The sequence below is a fragment of the Liolophura sinensis genome, chromosome 13 (assembly GCF_032854445.1).
Source record: "Liolophura sinensis isolate JHLJ2023 chromosome 13, CUHK_Ljap_v2, whole genome shotgun sequence".
Classification (NCBI taxonomy): Eukaryota; Metazoa; Mollusca; class Polyplacophora; order Chitonida; family Chitonidae; genus Liolophura; species Liolophura sinensis.
Window position 1 is genome coordinate 17520289 of NC_088307.1, and position 27374 is coordinate 17547662.

At 37.5% G+C, this 27374-nt stretch overlaps 1 protein-coding gene across 1 annotated transcript in view; it reads right to left on the reverse strand.

The window, feature by feature from the left end:
- Nucleotides 1–27374, reverse strand: part of LOC135480935 (hemicentin-1-like) — a 114193-nt gene that overhangs the window by 59353 nt on the left and 27466 nt on the right. The window contains exons 3-16 of the mRNA XM_064760866.1: nt 16694–16818; nt 15139–15283; nt 11860–12042; nt 10384–10479; nt 9870–10136; nt 8967–9254; nt 8075–8347; nt 6818–7099; nt 5607–5882; nt 4376–4675; nt 3222–3509; nt 2529–2810; nt 1613–1903; nt 1068–1349 (exon numbers count right to left, since the gene is read on the reverse strand). Coding sequence (XP_064616936.1) covers nt 1068–1349; nt 1613–1903; nt 2529–2810; nt 3222–3509; nt 4376–4675; nt 5607–5882; nt 6818–7099; nt 8075–8347; nt 8967–9254; nt 9870–10136; nt 10384–10479; nt 11860–12042; nt 15139–15283; nt 16694–16818 — 3378 coding nt within the window. The remainder of the gene's footprint in view (nt 1–1067; nt 1350–1612; nt 1904–2528; nt 2811–3221; nt 3510–4375; nt 4676–5606; nt 5883–6817; nt 7100–8074; nt 8348–8966; nt 9255–9869; nt 10137–10383; nt 10480–11859; nt 12043–15138; nt 15284–16693; nt 16819–27374) is intronic.

A 27374-nucleotide genomic window follows, 5' to 3' on the forward strand; every position in this document is an offset into this window, starting at 1 on the left:
CCAAATTAAAAACAAAAGAGAACCTCCCCCCCCCCCCACCCAAAGTATACTGACTGCTATCTAACATATCTTTTTTCTTTTTTATCTTTCAAGCTGATAAATTTACTAAATCTTCATCCAAAAACAAGCAGGAATATTTGATTTTGGTCTGTGTGAGATTACTTACACAGCAAAAGTGTACTTTACAAAACCCCAAATTACAAATCCAGAACAGCCCCAAAATTTTAAAAGCCCTGCTGTCATTATTGTCACCAAAAGAGAACCGTTGGAACTTCATTCCGAAAATGATGAATAACACACTCACATGATGAATAACATGCAATAACACAATAACATATATTAATTCAAAACTGTCATCTGATTGGAGGAACTAACCAAGATGGCTGCACCTCTATCACCTGACCCACCAACAAATGATTGAATATTTACTTTTTTATTTATTTGATTAGTGGCTAATGCTGAAATCAACATCTTCTCGAGAAAATTGATCAGGTTGAGGGCTGATAAAAACCCGGTGTGACGGGATTAGGCGACCGATGTTCACCAGTTACCTGACATACTTCCTGATTTTAATAAGCCTGCAGCCGAACCAGTGAGAAATGGGCAAGAAAAATATATTTCTATATTTTAGGCATTTGTAAATTTTAAATTTGCACTCTCAGAGGCTTATAAAGGCATTAAAATGATACATATACTTCTGAGCCCAGTTTCACAAAACAGCCTTTGACATTTTTTTTATTGTGCATTTGTCGTACGATATTTTGTCCATCACTATTACCTTACAATCGTCCCATATGTGTAAATATTGTACATGCATGACATCTTTGTGAAACTGGGCCTTGACACCTACACTAAAATTTTTCTGATAAGAATTTCAGTAAGCTTCTTAAAAAAATCTTAAGTGGAAGAATCAGTCAGAATCAAGGAAAATGTGTCACTTGAAAAATATCAAACTTTAGGTGAAACATGATACATGTAAATCTAGAAATATACATCTATTTAAGCATATTACATGTTTCTCAGTATCAATAACTTTGCTTTATTCAGTCCATCACCTCCTCACTTACCTTGTACTTTAAGTGTGAAATCCAACTCAGCCTGGCCCGCTTCATTGACTGCGCGACAAGTGTAGCGACCAGAATCCACCACTTGTGCGCGGTGCACTTCCAGCTGGCGACCGTCGAACAGTCTGCGCATGTGTGGGTGTGTCTCACTACTGATGGGTCTCCGGTCCTTCAGCCAGGTTACCTGTGGCGGTGGAACCCCGGATGCCGGACAGTCGATGATGATAGTCTCATTAACGATGACCGTAGGGTTCAAATTGGTGAAACGGTCAATTCTGGCCGGCACTGGATTTGATGGAAGGGATTGGTCAATGGATGAGATTCGTTTCAATGAGACAAAGGGCATTTTAACAGGTAAAAAAACTTTCTTTTCAATCCTTAAGATGAAGTATGAAGTCTTAATAATAGCACCATTCGAACAACAGCCACAGTTAGCCAGAATTAAATTTCCTCGAAGTTAACCACAGCGATTTATTAATGTAATCGTTAAAATAATTTGTTAAAATATCATTAAATAAGATATTCTGCTCAGATATTTTTGCACATACCTAAAACATCAAGCTCCATATCCACAGAGTCTTCTCCAGCTTTGTTAATCACCACACAGCTGTAACTCCCAGAGTCTGTCAGCTGTGCTGCATTGATACGCAGTTGTCTCCCTTCCCCAAATGCCTCAATCCTGTCCAGGCTGGATGAGGCTGGGTCCAAAGGGCGTGAGTTCTTGTACCAGCGAATGGTAGGAGATGGAGACCCTTTGGCAGGGCAGCGTAAGGTTGTTGTGTGGTTGATAAGAACTTTAGGGTTTTCATTCAGCCCAATCTTGTTAATCGTAGCTGGTACTATTAAACAGTAAAACAAAAAGAAAGCATATCATATTTGACTTGTGGTTGTCAACAACAGACTGACCATAAGTTAAACAATGCATACATGGGAGCTTAAGACCCAGCTCAACTAAACTCATCTGTTATGTTGTGTCCTAAGAGACTCTTAGCCTACCCCTCAAATTCTCAGTTTCTTTCAAATAAGTCCCAGCAACTTTTTTTCATCTCTTGCATGTGAAATAACAAGATGAAATTAAAATAGATTAATATTTTTAGAAACATTCACATAAAATGGAAACGGCTGGGAACAATACACCCCAGAGTGACAGTAATAAAAGTTAGGCAACAATTACCCCCCATCCCCCGCCACCCCTCCGGCTACCCCCCAACATGTACCACATACATGTAAAGTCGTACCAAATAATGACTTCTACATGTATACACAACTGTGATAACTGCAGTAACAAAGGATGTTTTGCAGATATGTTAGAATTTCCGTGACTTATCAATATTTTATTACATGTATGTCTCACCATGTAAAGTTTAAAAGTACAGCATTTTATTTAGCAGAAATCTGAGTAAGTCTGGACTATTAATATGAGAAATCTAAAGGTGTATATCCAGGTGAGTCTAGAGGACTTACTCAGCACCTGCAGGTCAAACACTTTCTCGTTCTGCCCCGCCACATTTGTTGCGCGACACGTGTAACGCGCCGTGTCCTCTGGATTTGTATTGCGCAACTCCAGCGTCCAACCATCATCTAAAAGTATGTGTCTAGCATCGCTCACTGTGATTGGCTCTTTGTTCTTGTGCCACGTTATGGTTGGGCGAGGAATGCCAGTGGCTGGGCAAGTTAGACGGACGTTTTGACTGGATATGACTTCCGGCCGCGCAACAATGTTGGCATCATCAATACTAGGTGGTACTGTACAAGACAAAATGTGATAATGCATGTGTATTTTCTGTTATACTAAATAAAATAATAATAAACAAAAAAAAAACCAATAAAAGACAAAAATGACAAAAAATATCATGGAAATGAACAATTAACTATACAGCTTGGGCCTGAACTGATTTATCGAAGAAATTCTTTAACTTTTTGGTCTGGCAACATTTTGTCAAATCTGAAAGACATTCTTAGCATTTACAGCTACCTAAAATCAAAAAATTCTGATTTGGAAAAAAAAAACTTTAGTATTACATGCTATAAGTGTAGTTTTACAGGTTGATGACCTGACCTGTGATTTGAACGCTGAATACCTTTTCAGCCGTAAAGAACACAGGTGTATAGAAGCACTATCCTTTGTTTATTCTTAACACTTCACCCATAACTCACCAAAAACTGATAGATCAAAGTTCTTCTTTGCAGACCCAGCCACATTTTTCGCCACACAAGTAAACCTCGCTGTGTCCGTCACTTTGGTGCTGAGCAGCTCTAGTCGTCTCCCATCTGCAAAGGTCCTGATGCTGGGGTTGAGGGAGGGGTTTATCAAGCGTCCGTCCTTGAGCCAAGTCACTCTGGGTGGGGGGATGCCAGCGACCGGACAGTCAATTACCAGGGGCCGGGAAACTATCACGGACAGGTTCCCCTGAGAGGCCGCCAAGTCATCAATCTTAGGCGGAACTGGTAAAAGTAAAATCTGTCACACATTCAACATGGTCAATGCAAACTAAATATCTATATAACTAAACTAGCAATACTCATTCAAATATCATTTTTCAAGTCACATCATTTATGACAAAATAATGGCACCCAGCACAAAATGATATCGTCGCTTTATCGTGGGATAGGGCTACTTAACCATCTCTTTAACATAGCCGTATTTATTCTAAGACATAACTTCTTGCAGAATATCATTAAGTTTGCATTATTTGACACTCAAATCCATTCAAGAATATAATTCAGAAGATTGATCAAAACCTCTTTAATTAATGTTCTATATTCCACAGGACACTTAATATTAAAACTGGCAGACTGACAGTGCCAATCTATGATGCTATAATGTGACAGTATCATATCGCATGGGGGTGGGGGGAGGGGGGGATCTCACTTTGTAGTTCTGTAGCTTTTTTAGAAGCATTTATTAAATTTTTACTTATTTATTTGATTGGTGTTTTGCGCTGTACTAAAGAATAATTCACTTATACAATGGCGGCCAGCATTATGGTGGGAGGAAACCGAGGGAAACACATGACCATCCACAGGTTGCTGGCAGACCTTCCCACTTAAAGCCCCTAGAGGAAGTCAGCATGCGCTGGACAAGAACTCACAGCGACCGCATTGGCGAGAGGCTCCTGCATCATATAGTATTTAATTGTAAGATAGAGTTTAAGATTTGAATTTTAAGATTCGAATTGCTCGCTATCTGACCAACGACTTGTGCAGCGCTGTGTGAGTGAACTTTGTCAAAGTACATGTACACATACACACACACACAAAAAGAAAAAATCAGTAGAGAAAGAAATTTTATAAAGACCTGCACGACTCACCTTGCACCACAAGGTCATATTTCTTGTTACTCTTGCCAGCAATGTTTGAAGCCACACAGGTAAATCTGGCCGTGTCTGTTACTTGAGAGCGGAGAATGGTCAACTCTCGGCCCTCATTGGAGATAATGATCCGGTCAGCCAGATCGGTGTTTCCCAGAGGTTGACCATTCTTAAACCATGTGATCAGTGGAGGGGGGTCAGCCAAAACAGGACACTCCAGTGTCACGGTGTCATTCTCGATTACTGTTGGTTTGCCTGGTTTGCCACTGTCACCATCACCATCTGGGAACTTTGGAGGGACTGTTAACAATGACGAATAACTTTTTTAATTAAGGCAGTTCTGTGCATTCTAACGAGTGGTTGTAATGACCCAGTTTATAACAATGTAAAAAATTTTTAAACAATGTTAACTCTCTTAAATAAAAAAAAAGCATTGTCTTTATAAAGGTTTCTGTTTATTTTTTGTCAGTGAGTATAAATTCAATGTGTTGGTCCCCAGCACGTGAAGGTGATATTGCATGCATTTTTGATTGAGAATATTTCACCCACGTGATTGAATGAATAAGTGAATGAATGAGTGATTATGGCTTAACACCACAAGGGCAGTATTTCAGCCATATTGTAAAGAGAACATATTTAAATCAATAGCCTCTTGTGATGGAGATCAGGTTTATAGTCATCAGTTTTGGAATTCTGGCACCAAAAGTAATATATCATGACCTTTTGAAATACATTTCTACATGTACAAAATACATTTTTATCCCTACAAATACACTTTTACCCATACATAATACATTTCTGACCCTTACAAATACACTTTTGACCCCTACAAATACACTTTTACCCCTACAAATACACTTTTGACCCCTACAAATACACTTTTGACCACACAAAATACATTTTTGACCCTTACAAGTACACTTTTACCCCTACAAATACATTCTTGACCTATACAAATACTCTTTAACCCATACAAAATACATTTTTGACCCTTACAAGTACACTTTTATCCTAACAAATACACTTTTGACCCCTACAAATACACTTTTTTGGTGAAATTTTACGGCAAATACCGCATGTTAAATGCACGCCACATCTGTATAATGGGTGTTACTATAGCTTGGACCTGTTCTACTTTGAAGGTGTAACTGACATCAATTGTAACACACTTCTTGACAGTCGTTACATGTGATGTAGTGTTACACCTTTGTTAAAACACAGAGAAGCTCACCTAGAATCTTGAGGTCTACGACATGGCTAGCATTCCCTGCTACATTCCTGGCCACACACTTGTACCTGGCTGTGTCTACAGCCTTAGCGCTCTGTATCTCCAAGGAGCCATCGCCCAGTTGCGTCACGCCAATCTCGTTCCGATGGATCTCCTGTCCGTCCCTGTACCAGGTGATGGTGGGTGCAGGGGTGCCCCGGGCAGGGCATGGCAAAATCACAGCGTTGTTCTCTATGATCTCAGCCTTATCTGGGACTCCGGCAGGTAACGTAGGAGGAGCTGAAACAGCATGGTTTGAAGGGAGATTAAAGTATATATAATATCACCAGCTTCGCAGCCTTGGAATTACTGGTTCTTTTAAAGATGTCCCCATTCTCTTATGATGAACTATGATATATTCACATGCATGAAACACTGAATGGAGCAAAGTGATAAAATGGTTACAGCATCTTGTGAAGACAAAAAAACCCCCCCAAAACAAATCAAATTAATCCTTGCAACTAATGGACAACACGTGAAACCTGAATTACTGTAAACTAACTAATGATTAACAATGTATTTATTGCTTTGTTTCACTTGTAAGGCCTAACTTAAAAAGGAAGAAACTTGTTGGACCCAGGATGAACTAAGCCATCTTTGATTTCAAATAAAATTTCAAATCACTTTAAAATTGTCATTTCTTTTATCAATCTTTAACAAGATAAAATATTGCTTAACAACGTAATTTCTGGGTAAGTTACTTTAAAACAAATTTCAGCTAAAATAACTGAAAGGATTTATTTATTTGATTGGTGTTTTACGCTGTACTCAAGAATATTTCACTTATACGACGGCGGCCAGCAATGTGGTAGGAGGAAACCGGGCAGAGCCCGGGGGAAACCCACGACCATCCGCAGGTTGCTGTCAGACTGTCTAGCGCTCTAACCGACTGAGCCACGGAGGCCCCAACTGAAAGGAACATATCAAGTTTAATGACTGAAATTTTGACTTAAGCGTAAAATCTCTTTGTGATCCTGGAGTCAGCCCTTCCTCAAATATACCCCGACTTAAAGCCCCAGTTGAACAGGTAAGAGCGGGAATCAAGCTTACAACCCCATTAGACAGGAGTCTTTGGCTGTGGCGAAAAACACTGGTTCAGCTGACTGAACCAGCAAAGACCCGACTACATCAGAGGCTTAAAAGAGCGATATCACGGAGATAATACATGTACAAACCTTGGACAGTGAGTCTGATCTCCCTGGTTACGGTTCCTGCAGGGTTCGAAGCACTGCACATGTAGCTTCCCGTATCCGACAACACCGCCGAGCTTATCCGCAGTGACCCCGTCCCTTCCAATCTGTAGCGACTGTCATCATCAAAAATGTTCAGGTTAAGACTGTCTTTTTTCCAGCGCACCAGCGGGGAGGGATCTCCTATTGTTTCGCAGCCTAACACTACAGGTTGGTTCTCAAGAACGACCAAACTGGTGCTGCCACTTGAGGTTATCTCAGGCGGAACTGTCAAAACAATTTCAAAATCATTAAATGTACAAAGCCTGCAACCTAGCTAGTATTATCTGGTAAATGGCAAATCTACTATGAAATGTCACATAAAACACAAATAATGTTTAATAATCAGAAGAATGAAATTATTTTCTACTCGTTATTTCAGGATAGGAAGTATCTCTCACCAACATAATAAAATGATGACATTACTTGTGTTGTGTGCAACCTATATATATATATACCTATATATATATATATATATATATGTATAGGAAAAAAAATATAATATTCCTTGAAAATAACATGAAGTTTGAAACTGCAGTTGGAATATAACAGAATGTAGAAAGTTAAGAAGGCATTTTATTATTATTACTTCAGTGAACATATAAATCACATATATCTAATATTTCAGATGTCTGTCTGTCTGAAACTGGTGGTGGAAAATTTACCGAAATCACAGAGGAGTTGACAAGACTGAAAATAATGACCTGTTTGTTTTCACGACAAATCGGTATTACTTCACCCTGTTACCCTCACATTGCCATCATTGCCTTACCTAGCCCACACACATGTATCTTACAAAGCAGCCCAAACACTGAAGGCAGAATTTGCATGTATTATAGATTCTTCACAAACTGTGCACCTTGATTCCACAAAGATGCCTGGCTTCCAGTGTTGCTCAAGTCAGCTGTTAACTGATGTAAATGACCTACATTTTTGACTATGACTAAGTTGCCCATATTGTCGTATTCCGGGAGTTCTATTAATCCCAGAGATTTGATATGACGTTTACTTGGAAGGTAGGATGGATAACAAGTTTTAGCAAAAACAAAAAAGCAATATTTTATGGCCTTAATTTGCCTCTAAAATTCATTTTTTGACAAAATTTTCAATCACTTGACAGAATTTAAATAAAAACATCTGATAAGAACAGTAATAGGAAAATGCAACATAATCATAGAAAATAACTCAAGATTTAGGACTGACCTTGAACCATTAGAGTAATGACCTTGCTGTTATTTCCAGCCACATTTGATGCGATACACTCATAGATGCCTTTATCAGCCACTTCGGCTCTCTGGATGTGCAAACCTTCCTCTGTGAAATATGTGTTCTCCGAGTCTGACCGGAAGATGACAAAGTTTTTCCTCCAGAAAACATTTGGTTTGGGCTCCCCGCTGACTTCGCAGGGGAGAAGAGTGGAATCTCCGGCAGTCAGAGTTATCTCCTCCTCAGGGGGACCCGCAATAACTGGACCAACTGTGAAGAAAGATAAGCCAGATAATTGGGATTTTTTTTTTTTAAACATTTTTCACTTTTCTGACCCAGAAAACATTCTTATTCTGTCTTTCTCTTTACTCAGTTTTTCATTGGGCACCATACACACGTAGGTGGAGCTAATGGCACAGACAGTAAATGTAAGAAAAATTCTAATACACTATAAAACAGAATATGAAATATGCCAATGACAGACTTGTGAGACAATGTTGTGAGGTGGAGAAATCCTTCTTTAACATGGCGTTTGAGGACAGGTTAAATGACTGCAATGAGTATGGGTTTGAGTATGAGTATGGAAATTGCTAAATTCAATAAGACTATATCACATGAAAACTAAAATGTGACGCAGCGCCAATCTGTCAAAAATTCGCCATTTATGGTACAGTAATAGTCACAGGAGTCTCTGAGTTCAAGTCCAGCTCATGCTGGCTTCCCTTCCAGCTGTATGTGAGTAGGTCTGGCGGCAACCTGCAAATGGTCATGGGTTCCCCGGGGCTCTACCCGCTTTTCTCACTTAATAATATTAGCCATCATCGCCTAAGTGAAATATTCTTGAGTATGGTGTAAAACACCTATCAAATAAATATGTAAATGAACTTACTCCTGACAAATACGGACACATCTTTCTCCACCGATCCTGCCAAGTTTTTGGCCGAACATTGATATCGTGCAGTATCCTCAGCATCTGTACTGAAAATCTCCAAACTGCCATCCTGCGTGATGAAATAATGCGGGTCTGTTGCTGAGATCGGCTGGCCGTCCTTTGTCCATGTTATAAGGGGCTTTGGCTCTCCCGTCACACGACATGGTATGGTGATCGAGGCCCCCTGTATCACGGAAAACTCTGTCTGGCGATCTTTGCTGTCTTCATACAATAAGCTCGGTGGAACTAAAGACAACAGATTGATTTATATTTATTTGACATTATGAATTTACTTCTATTTCAATTTCATTTCAATTTATGATAATTTAAACAGTAGACTGAGTAAAGTACAATGAAAGCAGTATAAACTGATGCGTAAGCCGTGAAATCAGGCAAGATGGTGTGTTTGATAGATTATTGATACTAATGGGGTCTTCAGGCTTTATTCGGGTTTTCAGCACGTTCAGATGCGGGTATAACCAGGATTGACTGTACTAGGGTGATGTACTTCCTGTGTGCTTAAGCTAGACCGTAACACCGTTTCCTAAACAGTCAAGTATAAAGCACGTCTATAATCAGATTTCATTATAAACCATAAATATGGGACAGAAAAAGTCCATCTCCTCTTAGAAAAGTCCATCTCCTTTTAGAAAAACTGTCTAAAACCCATCATAAGAAAAAAAGGATACTGTGGGGATATATATCTAGATAGAGAAATATTTATGGCATACACGTAAATAAATGGAGTTTAGCATTCAGTACTTCAATACAGGGGAGATAACTCCATGGAGAAATACAGGCAATTCTGTAATGTGACTGATCTGAGGAGTCCCAGGTAAACCAATGCTCCCTATGACTTACCTTGCACGTCAACCCTAACGAGATAGGTGGCGTTGCCTCCCACGTTACTAGCCAGGCAGGTGTACTCTCCCTCGTCCCCCTTCTGAACTGACAAGATCGTGAACTGTCCATCCTCCTGCCCTGTGGACGCACTTCGAACTGGCCGTCCGTCCCTCAGCCAAGTCACCGTAGGTTTAGGGTTGCCAAGGAGAACAACGCAGCGCAGCTGAAGTGTTTTACCCTCTACCACCTCAACAAATGGGTTTGTATATGCAATGAGGGGTCTCACTGAAAATGAAAGAAATTCAGGAAATAAATATTACTGTTATTATAGGTTGTAAAAATTGTTTACCAATCAAGGGTTTTAACTGCACAAAATAAATTTAAATCAGCCAAACCTTTCAGACGGACATATATAAGACCTTTAGTCTCAAGGATACAATTCCATGTTATTGATTACACAAGTCTTTCTATCTTTAACTTTCAAATGCAAGAAAAACACTAAAAAAAGAACAAAACGACTAGGGTGACACACCTATTCCAGTGATCGACAGGTATGCCGACACCTCTTTCTTCCCAAACTGGTTCTCCACCACACATGTGTACATGCCCTCATCCTCCAGGTTCAGGTCTGAAACAAATCAGATGAAAAAGAGCAGTCTTGAATAGTCAGGTTTATGACTAGGGGACACATGATGAACATATATAAACTTGCCGGACAACAGTATCATGTACATCTATGCTAGACTAGTTATAATTGTTAAGTTTGTGAAGGATACAATTGTCGAAATTTCCACTTTCCCACTTTTGAAAAAGTTTTAATGTTGTTTTTACATGTATTTTTTACATTTGTATGAAAATGGCCAGCCTTTGTCAAAATAATACTTGTTGCCGGACATTGTCCTTTTCCTGCAGCTCAATATTAGTTTTCTTGAAAAGGACATATTGTTGAATATTTTTATGAGACAACTGGTATAGAGTAGGAACTTTATGGACAGAGGACATACTGTAAATGTCTGACTAATGTCTGAAATACACAGGTAGGTGTGACATGTAGATGAAGATGTGTCAGAAACATCCATAAATCTTATCTTGGAACTCCTTATAGCATTACTGGAATATCTTATCTGGGAACTTTTTATATGATTACTGAAATAGGACATCTTATCTTGGAACACCTTATAGGATTACTGGAATATCTTATCTGGGAACTTTTTATATGATTACTGAAATAGGACATCTTATCTTGGAACTTTTTATATGATTACTGGAATATCTTATCTTGGAACTTTTTATATGATTACTGGAATATCTTATCTTGGAACTTTTTATATGATTACTGAAATAGGACATCTTATCTTGGAACACCTTATAGGATTACTGGAATATCTTATCTTGGAACTTTTTATATGATTACTGAAATAGGACATCTTATCTTGGAACACCTTATAGGATTACTGGAATATCTTATCTTGGAACTTTTTATATGATTACTGAAATAGGACATCTTATCTTGGAACACCTTAAAGGATTACTGGAATATCTTATCTTGGAACTTTTTATAAGATTACTGGAATAGGAAATTTTATCTTAGAACTCCTTATAGGATTAATGAAATATAATATCTTATTTTGGAACTTCTATAGGATTACTGGAATAGGACATCCTATCTTGGAACTTCTAATAGCATTAGTGGAATATCTCATCTTGGAACTTTTCATAGGATTACTGAAATAGGACATCTTATCTTGAAACATCTTTTAACATAATTGGAAGAGACATATGAATAAACTGTTGGGTTACTTTATTAAATAGCGAAGGTTTATCGATGCAGGGCATGTGGTGAACATCTCATTATAAGACTACTGGGACATGTCAAGTTTATGAATGTACGACAAATAATTAACATTTCATAAGGTTACTGGAAAAGAACACGTGCTGTACATCTGATTACAAAAGTTTATTGGGCACTACAAAGTCCACCAAAGACAAATAAGACAGTGCACATTACTTCTGATGGCTAGTGCGCCTGATGGCAGCTGCTGGACACGTGCTGACGCCTCCAGGGGCCTCCCGTCCGCCCGTCTCCAGGACACCTGAGGGAGGGGTTGGCCCACAGCAGAACATGGCAGTGTAGCGTTTCCCTCAATGTCCGCACCCATGTTAGATGGCGCTTGTACCACCAGTGGCTCAGCTGAAATTAGGTAATAAATATTAAGGTATCCAGTTTCAAGATGTTGCCTTCAAGACAAAGTTAATATTTCTGGAACATGATAAAGCTACAAAATTATGCTTTAAGGATGACACTGGTTCTCAACCCAATTTCTTTAACATTAAATACAAAATAAATCTACTGCAGTATGATCATTAAAAACAGATGTTCTTGTGACAGGAAGTAAAAAATACAAAAAAAAGATTCCAAGAAATTTATTTATATGTTTAGTGTTCTACGCCGTACTCCTGTTGCTTACGCCCACAAATGATGCCATCAAGTGTTTTAATGGTTCTGTGTGCCTTATTACATGTCCCATCAGGAATATGTTCATATCAGATCAGGAAAAATGTAGGCAAACTGTCAATGAAGTTTTTGATTTCTTTGAATGGTGTTTTACGCGGTTCTCAAGAATATGTCACTTATACGATGACGGCCACTGTTATGGTTGGAGGATACCGGGGTAGAGCCCGGGGGAAACCACGACTACCCGCAGGTTGCTGGCAGGCCTTCCCAGGTATGGCTGGAGAGGAAGCCAGCATAAGCTGGACTTGAACTCACAGTGACCACATTGGTGGGAGGCTCCTGGGTCATTGCACCATGCTGATATGCTAACCCTCCTTCCAAGAAAATTTAACAGTATACCAATACAAGTGTTCACTGATTTTAAAAATGGTCTGGTCTTAAAAATCATATAATGTATAAAAAAATAATTAGATGGTACCTGCCTCTATCAAGATCAATGCAGTTTTAGCATTTTCAGGAAAAAGTGTATACATTTCATTTTTCTAAGATTTTTACATACACCGTTACTGGACTGGAATATAGCAACAAAAAAATATGTTTCAAAGATCACATCTGCTCTCTACCCTGATTTGGTGGGAAAAAAAATCAAAAAAATACTGAGGTATAGGCATCACAAAAAGACTTTCCTGCATCCCAGCGGTAATGTAACCCTAGCTTCAATGTCGCATAGAGGGCACGAAAGGAAAGCAAGATCAAAGAACTTTTTTCTCCATTTCCATGTATTTTTCTCACATCTGGGGGCAAAAACCCACTTCTGTATTCTCCGTAGGGAGTACATCTAATGTCAACCATAATGTGAGTACAAATCTACTCATGGTGATAGTAGAGTTCCTCCTTTAGAAAGAGAAAGCCGTCCTCCACAGGCTGTATTCAGCACATACAGAAACATTATCACGGAGACATAACATGGATGTCCACAAACACAGACTTGCTGGAGGCTGTATGTTTTCCAACCGCAATTATTCCCACGTGTCGTGATGTTTAGTTGCACATGGCCTCTAAGTACCATAGCTCTCCAACCATTGCTAACTGTGTTCACATTTTGTATTGTTTGACGCATCCTGAGAACAAGATTGCAACCACACTAAAGCACAATCATAATTTTAGTAAATTTTATTTATAAATTAGGTAAAACTGGCCATAAGTTCTATTCCAAAATAAACTTATTCAGTATAAATTGTCTCCTGTTTTCACATTTTGACGCATCATGAGGACATCACTGCAACCAGACTTTAGCAAATTTATCATTTTTGTAAGATCTATTTTATAATTTTTGTAAAAATTGGCCGTAAGTTCTTTTTTCCAAAATGAAATATAAATTGTATATTATTTGTAATTTTTGACACATTTTAAGGGCATTGATTGTAACAAGATTACAGCAAATCTATAATTTTAGTGTTATAAGTTTGGTAAAAATCAGCCATAAGAAATCATTCGCTAACATTAATGACATCCTAGCTTTTATTTTCACACTGAGCATGGAAACTTTGAGCTATTTGAGTGCCAAATTAATATTCTTTAGACAGATAGAACTCATATGTATATTTTTTTACACAGAAGCATACGCTGTAGGTTTAACTGTTTTTCACCACAAATACTTCCACGTGTGGTGGATGAATGTACATATAGTAATACAGTACAGTATATATATAGGTATGGTAAGATGGAGTGAGTGCTCCTAGCAGACACATGGCCTGTAGGCAGAATAACACCCTGAGCAGCGTGACAACATTCCTTCTTTGTCCTCAACAACCTCGGGTCACTGCTATCAGCATGCCATCAACCACGGCCTTATATGGTGTGTCACATGACCCCATGACAGCATGCATATGATAAGAAACGAGTACATGTACATGGCCGGCTTGGGATGTACATAACATAGCCTTACAGGAGCTTCCAAGCTCTTTTCTTCCATACAGAGCCTTACAGGAGCTTACAAGTTCTTTTCTTCCTTAGAGAGCCTTACAGAAGCTTACAAGTTCTTTTCTTCCTTAGAGAGCATTACAGGAGCTTACAAGTTCTTTTCTTCCATACAGAACCTTACAGGAGCTTACAAATTCTTTTCTTCCTTAGAGAGCCTTACAGGAGCTTACTAGTTCTTTTCTTCCTTAGAGAGCCTTACCAGAGCTTACAAGTTCATTTCTTCCTTTGAGAGCCTTACCGGAGCTTACAAGTTCTTTTCTTCCTTAGAGAGCCTTACAGGAGCTTACTAGTTCTTTTCTTCCTTAGAGAGCCTTACAGGAGCTTACAAGTTCTTTTCTTCCTTAGAGAGCCTTACAGGAGCTTACAAGTTCATTTCTTCCTTAGAGAGCCTTACAGGAGCTTAAAAGTTCTTTTCTTCCTTAGAGAGCCTTACAGGAGCTTACAAGTTCATTTCTTCCTTAGAGGGCCTTACAGGAGCTTACAAGTTCATTTCTTCCTTAGAGAGCCTTACAGGAGCTTACAAGTTCATTTCTTCCTTAGAGAGCCTTACAGGAGCTTACAAATTCTTTTCTTCCTTAGAGAGCCTTACAAGAGCTTACAAATTCTTTTCTTCCTTAGAGATGATGCAGTAAGTTCTGGCATACTGTATCCTGAGACTAAGTGATTTTAAGCCGGCATCATTTATTCATTCATTGGTATACTAAGACAATGACAAAAGCAGTTTATAAAGGCTACAGTCTAAAAGCTATGCGAAGCGAACATGTAAATTAAAACTCTACATGTACAAGTCCGTAGCAAATTCAACCTTTAGAGGGAAAGAAAGAATGAGCGAAGCATCAAAGTACTCACAGCCCACATCCAGGGTGACAGTGGCAGTGTCCGTCCCAGCTGGATTGGTCGCCACACAGCGGTAGTCGCCGGCATCATTTTCCTGGGTGCCGAATATCAGTAACTCTCCATTGGCTGTGATCTGGACAAAGGATAACTCCTGAAGCTGAAATCCAAAAAAAAAAAATCAGAAAATTTTGTTCATGATATATTATTTGTGATAAAAGGGCAATGGATAAGTTAATATTTTCCATTTTTATTAAAGCACCTAAGTTGTGAACACAGACTAAATGCCAGATCCCAGATTCCAATACGAACACATTTTGAAATGAGAATTCATCGATCTAGAGGAATAAAGAAGCAACAGTTTAATAAACTTCCCTCGGGCTCTGCCCAGTTTCCTCCCACCATTATCCTCGCCGCGGCCGTACAAGTGAAATATTTTTGACAATGGAGTAAAACATTAATCAAATAAATAAATTAATAATCTTCAATTGTAAATTGATATAAATTGTTTGAAAATCTCACATTCTTAGAGTGTTCTTTTTGGGACATTTATGGTAATACATGATATAATAATATTCTGTAAACTGCGGTTAGCCGAGATACATTTTTACCACGTAAGGCTAGCACTGAGGGTCACTTGAAATCACACTTTACCGCAAAACAGGATGAAAAAATGAATCCAGATTTTACCAGCTTCCTGTTAGAATCAGGTCAGCAAACAAACAACAAGGCTACACACAGTTCTGTATTTCATGTCAATAATTGAAACTTTTGCAACAAGCACATACTGATCTTATATGTACATGGTACTTTATACCAAAAAAAAGTGTGATATCCAGTCGTAAACATCACATCATGTGACACCTGATATGGCCACAATAGGCAGATTAGAACCTGAACATATATTGTTGGTAAATTTGGTGTTGTATTGAATCATACCATTTATTTTAAAATAAGCGATCTCAAAGTTGACATTTCAGATGAGATTCTCTGCAGAGATACTAACAGTGTCTCAGTTCAGAATTTTTCACCAGGATATCAAGACTTTAGGAACAGCAAGAGAAATGTATGGAGTACACATCATTATCTTGCATCTTTGTGCATATATGGATGTAGGCCAGTTTTTGTTGATTTTCATGTTTTCATAATCAAATTTACATGTATGCATGTACACTAGTCTTACCAAATTTTCGTTCACAGAAATAAAACTTTGATTACACCAGTGTGCTGACAGCCTTGAAATGTAAGGTGAGTTACTTAGATTGTAAAGATGAACAGCTCTTAACAAAAGTCTCACCCCACTCCCAAAAAACAAAACAAAACAATAGTCTTAGATAATATAATTAAACTTCATGCAAGAAGATTTGAATTAATTAACAATTCTCCTTTGTTTAACCCCAATTGCTTTAGTGTAAGTGAAGTCTTCAGGATGCCAATTAATACTAATCAAATGGACAAATAAATACATTACATTCCAGACATTAGAACATTTACAGCTTTGACACTGCGGCCCGGAAATAGCGGGAGGACATATTTAGGTAAGTCTGGGTGTGACCCTGTAATCCCCTACCTCTGTGTCGCCTTTGAACCACTTGATGGCGGGTTTAGGAATGCCATCTGCCTGACAGAACAGTGTGGCTGTGTCACCACTGGCCACCAAGACACGCTTCTCATACAGCGTGATCCGCGGCCTTTCTACAAAATACAAAACACAATTCATAAAAGAAATTCCCAGTGTCTACTGGTCCCACATGAAACACAGACAGGAAGGGTGTTTTTTGTTTGTAGCATGTTTAACTTTTATAGCATTCTCTGCGCCAAACCACCACTTACATCTTTATTTCAGGCATTTTGAATGTTTTTTTGAACGAATACACGCAATACAAAGAGTACAATAAACATCCGGACATGATCAATGGCAAGGTTTTTAAGACGTCAAAGTCCATAAAGGCATAAATGATGTATACATATACCAGATGACGTATACAACCATATCACCTGGCTGAAGCTACACCGGACTGTCACAATCTATGTATAATGTATACTTAATCATGGCCATATCTAGAAAAACATTAAAGGCTCTGATCCCAAACTATAACGGTGACATTGTGACTGTGCATAAAAGAAAGAATATAGTCCATATTTCACTGGTTATGTGGGTGTTCCCTTAATTGCCACAATCACAGGGGTCAAAATGCAACTCAAAATGATGTTTCCTAAGAGGTTTTGTCTGTGAATGAAAGAAATTACATATAGTATGAAAACTTAACTTTTTATAAGTAAACCATCATATTTTTGTTTAGTTTACTTGTTAGTTTGAATACAGGTTCTTTAATTTGTTTGGCAGCCCTTTCCAGAACTGAAATGACTCTAGATATGGCCCTGTTAAGGTCTATATGTTATTTAATTGTTCTTGCTTCACTCCTGAGACTGATATTCTTGACATGATTACAATGTTATAATCACAATTCCCCGCACTGGTATGCTAACCCCTTCTGCCATGGAGGCCCCAAAGGTGATCTGAAATCTGTTGGGAAGGTGGGGTGATATCATACTAAGAAAACATGAATTTTACCACCAAAAGCAATATTTCATGACATTATTATATTGGTCATTAAAATTGCAAACGAAATTCAAAGTCATTATAATACTGTACAAGCAAAAGCCAATTAAGCCAAAAAAAAAAAATCTGTAAGTGACTCACAACTTACCAAGTACTTACAATCGTCATCTCCAAACTTAACACATTAACGAAGTCCGTGAGTATATTATATCAAATAAAATCTTCAAAGAAAACTTACAAATCCCGAAAAGCCTAACTTTGCTATCTATTAAAAAAGCCTCACAGTACAACATCCTTCTAACTACTTGTATCTCATGTTAAACTGAATGCTTACAATGGGAATCGTGCGTATGTCAATAGGTTACCATGTCATGTGTAACTGCTCCATGTGCTCATGTAACTTTATCTCCAACATCCCTAACCCTAACCACAACTTTGTATAGAAAGAGACACTCACAACCTTGATAACAAAAATACTAGATGGAAAAAAACAAAACAAAAAAAATAAAGAAATAAAAAAAAGGGGGTGTCAGGATGATGAGAGCTCTTTTCTCAACCAATAGGATTAGCTTTTGTACGCCGTATACATTGTGTTACATTCAGCACTATATGAAATGTAAGGTCATTCAATTAATATATTGTGTATTTAATTTTGAAAAAGAGTGGGTCATGGTCAAGCAAATGTATACACAGTTAAGGCAATGTTTTTGAAATACTAGGAGCAGCCTGCAGATAGACCTGGGTTTCCCCAGGGCTCTACTCGCTTTCCTCCCACCATGACGCTGGCCGCCGTCATATATGTGAACCATTCTTAAGAACAGCATAAAACACCAGTCAAATAAATAAAATAAATAAAACTGAACTGCTAGGATGTGCCTAGATGCAGGTTCAATCCCCGGCCTTGGACAGGAATTTGTGCATTCAACCTCTCTCCCTGTTCATGGGGCCTTGATAACAACACAAGGTGTCAAAGACACTTGTTCGGTTGCTTGTGCAGTTTAGTGTTCAATGAAAATCGCTTGTTTTTCATCAACATGGTGTATCTTTTACAAATTGGAAAGTTCACCAATGGAGTTTTATCCGTGCATAAAACTGACTGTCATCATACATCAGTGAGATATTCTTTTTTTTTTTTTTTAATATCCATAGATATTTGAAATATTTTTGAGTATGGAGTTATATACAACAATTAAAATAACTTAGTTGACCAGAGTTTTATGCTGCACTTGATAATATGTCAGTTATACAACAGCAGCCATCATTATGGTGGGAGGAAACCGGGCAGAGCCCAAGGGAAACCCATGACCATCCGCAGGTTGCTGACAGACCTTCCTAAGTACGACCAGACAGGAACTAACTCAGACAGAGTAGCCGATATACAATATGGCCAGCTATTTGCCATCGGTTTCCATTTTTCACACAAACACGTTTTCACATGCTGTCCATCCTCACCTAATCACAGGAATGCAGCGAATATGTTTTTATCTGTTAAAAGCCACGATACATTAAGCAGGATATGAACTGTAGTTTACAGGGTATTTAAGGTAATATAATGGGAAGACGAAGCCTCACATGTATCAGTAAGGTTATAAAGTTGAGCAGTTCCTATCCTCAAGGTCAGGACAGCGACAAATAGTCACAATGTCTGACCACAAGAATTATTAAGCTAAGGTAAGGAGACAAAAAAAGGGGCACCATCACAAATTCCTGTTCGATAAAGCCACAGATGTGACATTTATATGTACCAGCTACCACAGAATAATACACACCAGTTTTCCCTTCGAATCTCATAAAGAATACACTAAGTTCAGGAAATCTACTTAACACGACATGACGGAAATTAGATTAATTAGAGGGTAGCTAAAACAGATCACACTGACTAACATGAATGGCAGATACATAGTTACTTAAAGGAGAAGAAAACATAAAAATGATGTCACAATAAGATGAAAGAGCGTCAAAACTTATTTGTAAATATGATCTTTAATATTTTTTTGGATTTTTTTTTTTTCAAGAGAAAAGGGTATTTGAAAATATTTTTATATGGTGGGTATTTGGGACCAGCTTTTGGTATTTATTGTTGTTGCAAAATAAAGTTCTAAGTAAGCATGTAATGCTTGTGTAATAAATTTATTTGAATGTAAATTTGTTGTTTATATCGAAACATATGCATTTAACCTAAATTATGATAATATTTATGAACATATTAAAAATATAAATATGATCCAAATTGAGGTTAAATACATTTGTTTGCCGAAAAGAACAAAATCCAGTGCAAAAAAATTTATTAAACTTGTGTTACATGCTCATTTATGACATTATTAAACAAAGACTATAAATACCAAAAGGTGGTCCCAAATACCCACCATACAAAAACGATTTTCAGGTGTCTTTCTCTCCTTAAGAAAGAATTAGTAAAAATATTGAAGGCCACATTTAGGAATAACTTTTCACACTCTTTCATCCGAACTTTATGTCACTTTTATGTTTTCCACACCTTTAAAGAGCTGTTTGTCACAACCATAAAAGTACACAAAGGTTAATATTTCATCAGATTTTTTCATGGCTAATACCTGAAAAATGTCAATGTTCGCAATGTTTATCTATTTTATTGGCCAGCAAAAAAAATTGCTCTTGTGATAATTATATTTTGACATTTGATAGGACTGCACGTCTGTAAAGTGCATCAGTTGGATTTCATAATTTGCCTGGATATAATTATTGTAATTTCACCCTATTTTATAAACACATGGCTCTTTTTTTTTTTTTTGTAATGTAGCTCTGGGGAATATTTCACTATGAATGTGACACCAGTCAGGTTAAATGGAAACCAGGAAAACATGTAGACTTATAGGTGGATCAAGAGCCATTTTGTTCTACTTACCATAACACATTGAGTAGAAAGTTGACATGACTGCTGTTCAATGCTACACTCAATTTCATTCATACAGCAGTGATCAGTTTTCTGGGTGGAGGAAGTATCAATGACTGCAGTGTTAAACACAAGACCATATTTCACTGGTTATGTGGATGACCCCTTAATTGGCACTATCACAGGAGTCAAAATGTTGGTCATTAAAATTCAGTTGTTTTTTCAAGAGCTCAAAATAAAAATGCCACAATTTTGACGTAGATGACGTATTTGGTATCATACAAATATTCACAATTTCAAACTTAACAAATGATTGTTTGCGGTAGATTATCCACTTGAATGCTATTCTACGATCATAAACACATGTACATGAGATGTAATAAATTTCACACCTATAAATCACTCAGTCGCTGTGAGTTAAAGTATGGTTCATGCTGGCTTCCTCCCCGGCTGTACATGGGAATGTCTGACAGCAACCTGCAGATGGTCGTGGATTTCCCCTCGGCTCTGCCCGGTTTCCACCCCCATAATGCTGGCTGCCGTGGTATAAGTGAAATATTCTTGAGAACGGAGTAAAACACCAATCAAATAAATAAATAAATATAAATCATACTGAATGACCTTTGTTCTTGTTCAGCTTTTGAACACCTTAAAACATGAAACATTTTGACCCCTGTGTTGTCTCTCTATTGTGTAGTCTTTTACATGAGGTAAGTACATGTAACATTTCTTCCTGTGACTAACACATTTTCGCTTCCAGAGCCTACAGTACATGTAGTTCTGTGCTCATATCTATTGATAGAAGATAAATGGTCTCCAACAGACTTCACCCATGATAGACCAAAAAGACAGTTCACCACACCACTGTCACCACTGGTCAAAAGCATATTCTACACAGATATAATTAATGCCTTAATTAAACCAGATCAATAATTAGTCACAAAGATCCAAAGTCACAAAGTATTTCAAATTCATAAGAATTCTTTCCATTAATTAAGGCTCTGGCGTCATCTGAAGTAACCAAATGAATGCGGTATCATCTTCCAAATGAGAAAAGAACATGCATAATTTTTCTGCCAAAATTTCTTCGCCTAAATGTTAAGACTGAGGGTCATGTGTGGAAAACTCAGCAGCCATTACCTACTTATGACCACGTTAGTCACAAACCAGTCACATTTTAGCTCACATTATGTATTTATCTACTCTCACAGAAAATGTCAAATCCCTGAGCCCATGTCTCTCATTAGACCATGTATAATTCCAAACCAATCCTCTGCATGCTTAATTACACATGAACGATTGATTACAATCTGATATCATCAGTGCATTTTTTTTTTAAAGCCAATTAGCTAATTGCACTCCCCTCCCTCTTGAACCTCTCCTACCTCCCAAAAAAACCCCACAATAGTCTAATTCGTTGAACTTTACATTCACGATTGCATGATGACACAAATTTGAAACAATGTAACGTATGTCCACAATGATTTAGAAACTGGAAATACCCAGTTTCTGTTTTAGATCACTTTTAAACAGGGTTTGAATTCCTGCATGCAGTATTGTGTTATTCTGTGTTTACAAGAAGGAAAATCTGTATGCTTACAATACTACACACATTATTATATATCGACCAAATATCTAAATTTTTCTCTCCCTGATCAATCTAAATATCATCAATGATTAACAACAACGAAATAAATATATAAGTAAAACTCACCTACAGTTACTAAGGACAGATATGTACGAATTAAAAAATTTGCGTAATTGGTACACAAGGAATCTCTTTTACCATTTAATAGACATCCAGCTTAAAAGCTTTCTGCTCTTCATGAAATAAAACGGTGTCACATAATACAACTGGCATCAAACCATATCTGCACAGATATATCGACACAGATTGAGAGAAAACCTACATCCTTATATGAGGAGATTATTATTTCTGAACCCAGATTGCAATATTTCAACTTTCTGATCAATTCTAAAAATAAAACAAAATTTTCCTCATTTCATGTAGGTGTATGTATATATGTTATCAAAAAAAAAAATTATAAAGCACAACAGGATACGGTTTCACTTTGATGATTGGATTCCTTTCCACTCTCCACACTGTGTTTTAGTGGTGCGACTGTGAGATTAAGAGGGTGTAGGGAGGGGTGGCAAAGGGGGCAGAGGGTATGTCAAATGATGTGTGTGTTCCATGTCTAAAACTGAAAACAAACAAAGGCTGCAGCTAGAAGTGCAATCAGAAGGTCAAGAAGCTCATTCCTGGCAGATCCGAATTCAACCCCAATGTCAACTCCAGCATTTCTGTTTTCCCATCTGATGATTCTGGTGCAGGCACATGTTTGACATTTATCATCATTATCTGGTTAGAGAATGAGGAATAGAGATTTAAGATAAGTACCCTGTAACTGATCCTCTCTTGTCTACAGAACAACAGAACATCCCTGTATTGTTTTTGTGGTCAGGGATCGGTTACACATTTTTGTTGTTGTGAAAGTGTTGCTGTGGAAGTTGAAAATTTATTGAAGCAACAAAGATTCAATTGTGTCACACCAACAGTAGTGTGCTTTATCTGGCACTGGTCAGCTCTTCAACCCCAACTATAAACTTCTCATCATAGTTAGGTTCCTCAACAGCTGCTCTGGTTAACTCCATTTACATCCATCTCAGAGGTTCCAAAATTCTGTGTAACAATGAAGCCCAGATACTGGCAAGATCAAGACAAAAGTTTATCACCTCAAACAATGGGAAAACAGACAAACACAGAAAGAGACTGGTATCTGCCCCTCCATCTACTTACACTTATTAATTAGCACATAACTGGAGAGAAAACACCTTTTCAATGTCAAGATGAAGACAACCTTAAAGTCATGTAAGTACATTATGGACAGCAAATCCGAGTATTAAGTATTACATTCATTTATTTATTTGTTCTGCGCCAAATATTTCACTTATATGACAGTGGCCAGCATTGCTGGCAAACCTTCCCATGTATGGCCCTAGAGAAAGCCAACATGAGCAGGACTTGAACTCACAACCACCACATTGGTGGCGCTGGCACCTAACCACCTCAGCCACGGAGACATACTTTATTTATTTGAGGGGGGCCTCCGTGGCTGAGGTATTTAGCACTCCAGCATGACGCAATGACCCAGGAGCCTCTCATGAATGTGGTCGCTGTGAGTTCAAGTCCAGCTCATGTATAAATGAAATATTCTTGAGTTTGGCTTAAGACACCAATCAAATAAATGATTTACGTCATACTCAATAATCTTAATTTACTATTACAGGTGTATGATAATCAGTGTTAGCGTGACAAGTTACAAGCCTACAATACAGATTACTTCTCACCTAAACACCAGTGAAACCAGGATGTACATGTAACTTACAACGTACCTGACACACACTTGTTACATACATGTGTGTCTATACACAAGCACCTGCCGAAACTATCACCTCATTGATGACTTATGTTACTGTACCAATGATGACCACATGACACAGCACAGTTTCCCAGCTATCATATACCTGATGATCTGACAAATTCAGCCACAAGGACACCACAGTGTGTGTTTGTTCAGGGAAATGAACCTGGGCATTTCCTACAGTGACCCTGACTTTTTAACCAGACACACACAAATATTTGAAAGGCCCATGAACAATAAAACTGCAGTGTATATATATATATATATATATATATATATATATATATATATATATATATATATATATATATATATATATATATGTGTGTGTACCTTCTTTACACTTCACATGGTAAGAATTAGGAATTCCTTTCAGAAATAATGGTAAGAAAAATTTAAAGTTATACATCAATCTTGAATCAGGTGACCAACAAAGCCATTAAGAATTAAAGGTTTAATGTGCAACTTTTAACAAAATCTCAAATAAATAAATAAATAAATAAATAAATTTAACAAAATCATTTGGGCTTTGCTTGCTGCTTTACATTGTGCTTTTCAATATTAATTTCCCCTCAGGCTGGACGAGGTGCTGTCTCACAGCAACGCCATGCTGAAGACACCAGAGATGTTTCATTCAGTCAGAGTAGCCTATCCTCTATTGTGAGATACACGGAGAGAAAATACCAAGCCTGTCAGCATTGAAGTCATCTTTAAAGGCACTTTACCATTTCATAAATATGTCTGCATCTATGCTTGAGGATTTTACACCATATCATTTTAAAATATCATTCTAAACTATCACTACATGTAGGGCATCAACGATGACAACAAATTGTGCTTTTTGTCAAGTATACATGCAACCTCTTTGCCACTGATTGGCATACAGTATGCTAAATAAGCAGAGGTATAAAAACACATGCGTGTCCATACAAGAAAATGCTGAAGAACTGTTGAACATTATGCATATGAATGTCTTTTTTTTTCTTTCTCTCTTGGTTGTCTCCAGACACTCCGGTTACAAAGTGCAGGAAGTGAGTGTGGTGAGGGTACTTGACATTCACCATGGCCACCCACCCCTTAGTCCCCCACCCCCTCAGTCCTCCACCAAACCCTTTAATTCCCTCTACCACACGGCCTTAACAACTCCCCATCTGAGCCCCAACCCTCGCTTGGCTCCACTCCTTTCCCCAGCACACTCCACACTTAACCACTTGAAAACATAAGTACATCCTTTAGGCCTGAAATACAACTCCATTCACAAGCCTCTAAGACTCACACTGCACTTTTTTAAAGTTTTTAATATACGGTTATACTACGCTTATTTTGACATTATTTATTATTTTCTCATCACTGTGATGTCTGAAACAATCATATTTATCATGACATAAACATTTGTGAAGATCAAAAGTCAGCCACTCCGGTCAATATACATTATACCTGAACTTCTAGTTTATAGGTTCAACCATTTGTTTTGACTGTACGTATATGGTAAGAAGCAAATGGGTACTACCCTAATTCCTCAACCTTTTCACAAATGAAAGAGCAACTTCCAGTGCAATTTATGCACATTTATAATGAGATGTTGGAGACTAAAATACATCAGTTAGTTTGGCCAGTTTCAGGGCTTCATGAAGAGTATAATTTTATCAGTCTACACTGAATAACGCCTTAGTAATATACTTGAATAAAGACTTTGCAAACATGGGGAGAGGGTGAAGAATTACAGTAGCATATATCGCAAGTCAAAAAAAAAAAAAAAAAAGAGAACACAGGTCGTAACTACAGTGGTTTTGCTAGACGCTTGAGGTTGTGAGTTCAAGCCTCACTTAAGTCAACATTTTCACTCGTTCACAAGCTGTTTCAATGTTGAAAATTATAATATCTACATTAATGCACATGTATTCCTTGGGCAACTGCACTTGGATCTTCCTGTATACCTAATACCGAAAACGTTACAATTTCAACCAAATGAATATGCCAGAAGTACTAAGTGTTAGAAAGTCAAGAGGTGAGGAAGCAAAGATTTTATCAATGACTTATCTGAGATGGGCTGAATCTCTGGGAAACATAATATGAGATATTATGCTAATCAATTCAGTTCTGCCCAAACACTAAAAACAGGAAGCAGCTGACGTGAACTGATGGTGAGAAGATTGAAAGTTAGCACAAAATGATTGACATAAATTGGGAGATCAGCCAAATACGGGCATAAAACTTAGGTTACAACATTCACTAAGGGCGGTTCCATTAAAACAACTGTCATATTAATGGCAGCGTAAAGATATTCATAAGGACAGCCAAAAATATCAATTTCTGGATTATACACAAAATAGTTTTGTTTTTTTATCCAATTAACAGCTACCTTTTGTTATGCACACATTCCTTTAAATATCACTTTAAGTATACTGAAACACTACATTGTAACAATAATTAATTAAATAGTAACTGTCAGCTTTATGCTGATTGAGATTTGCATACTGTTACTAGCTTGGGATGATGAATGCCCTTTGGACCCAGCTGCATGCTTTCAATTTCTGGGCACTAAATAACAATTTTGCCACTTCTAATTCATTACATATACGGTACAGAAGTACTTCAAAACTATTACATAATCAGCTTACCACTTCTGTAGTGTTACTCATAGAAATCAGTACTTCAAAACTATTACATAATCAGCTTACCACTTCTGTAGTGTTACTTATAGATATCAGTACTTCAAAACTATTACATAATCAGCTTTCCACTTCTGTAATGTTACTTACACATGTCAGTACTTCAAAACTATTACATAATCAAACAATCATTTTCAGTTAAAGCCCTAAATCTGTGTGCATATTGTATTTATTTATTTATCTATTTGATTGGTGTTTTACGCCATACTCAAAATATTGCACATGATGGCAGCCATCATTATGGCAGGAGGAAATCGAGCAGAGCTCAGGGGAAACCCACGACCACCCGCAGGTTGCTGCCAGACTTTCCCTGAACTTGAACTCATAACAACCGCATTGGTGAGAGACTTCTGGGTCATTGCACTGCACTGACAAGCTAGTATTATACTATCACACTATCACATGTGCACAATCTTTTAACTACTTTTCAAATATACACAAAAAACAGGAACTGATCTAGTCAATAGTTTTTTTTAAGCACTGAAAGTATTAAAACACTACTGTATATTTATTTATCAAAATTGTTCAGAGGAAGACCTTAATTATTACGTCAAATAATAAGGCAATGAAAATGAATAGCATTTTATTCAGTGGATATTGCATAGGATTTATTCGGGGTCTAAATTAATTGCAATTACTGATATCATGTAATAAACACACATGAATACAGATATGAAGAGATTTGAAATCCCAATTCAGTGTCTAATCATTATGATCGA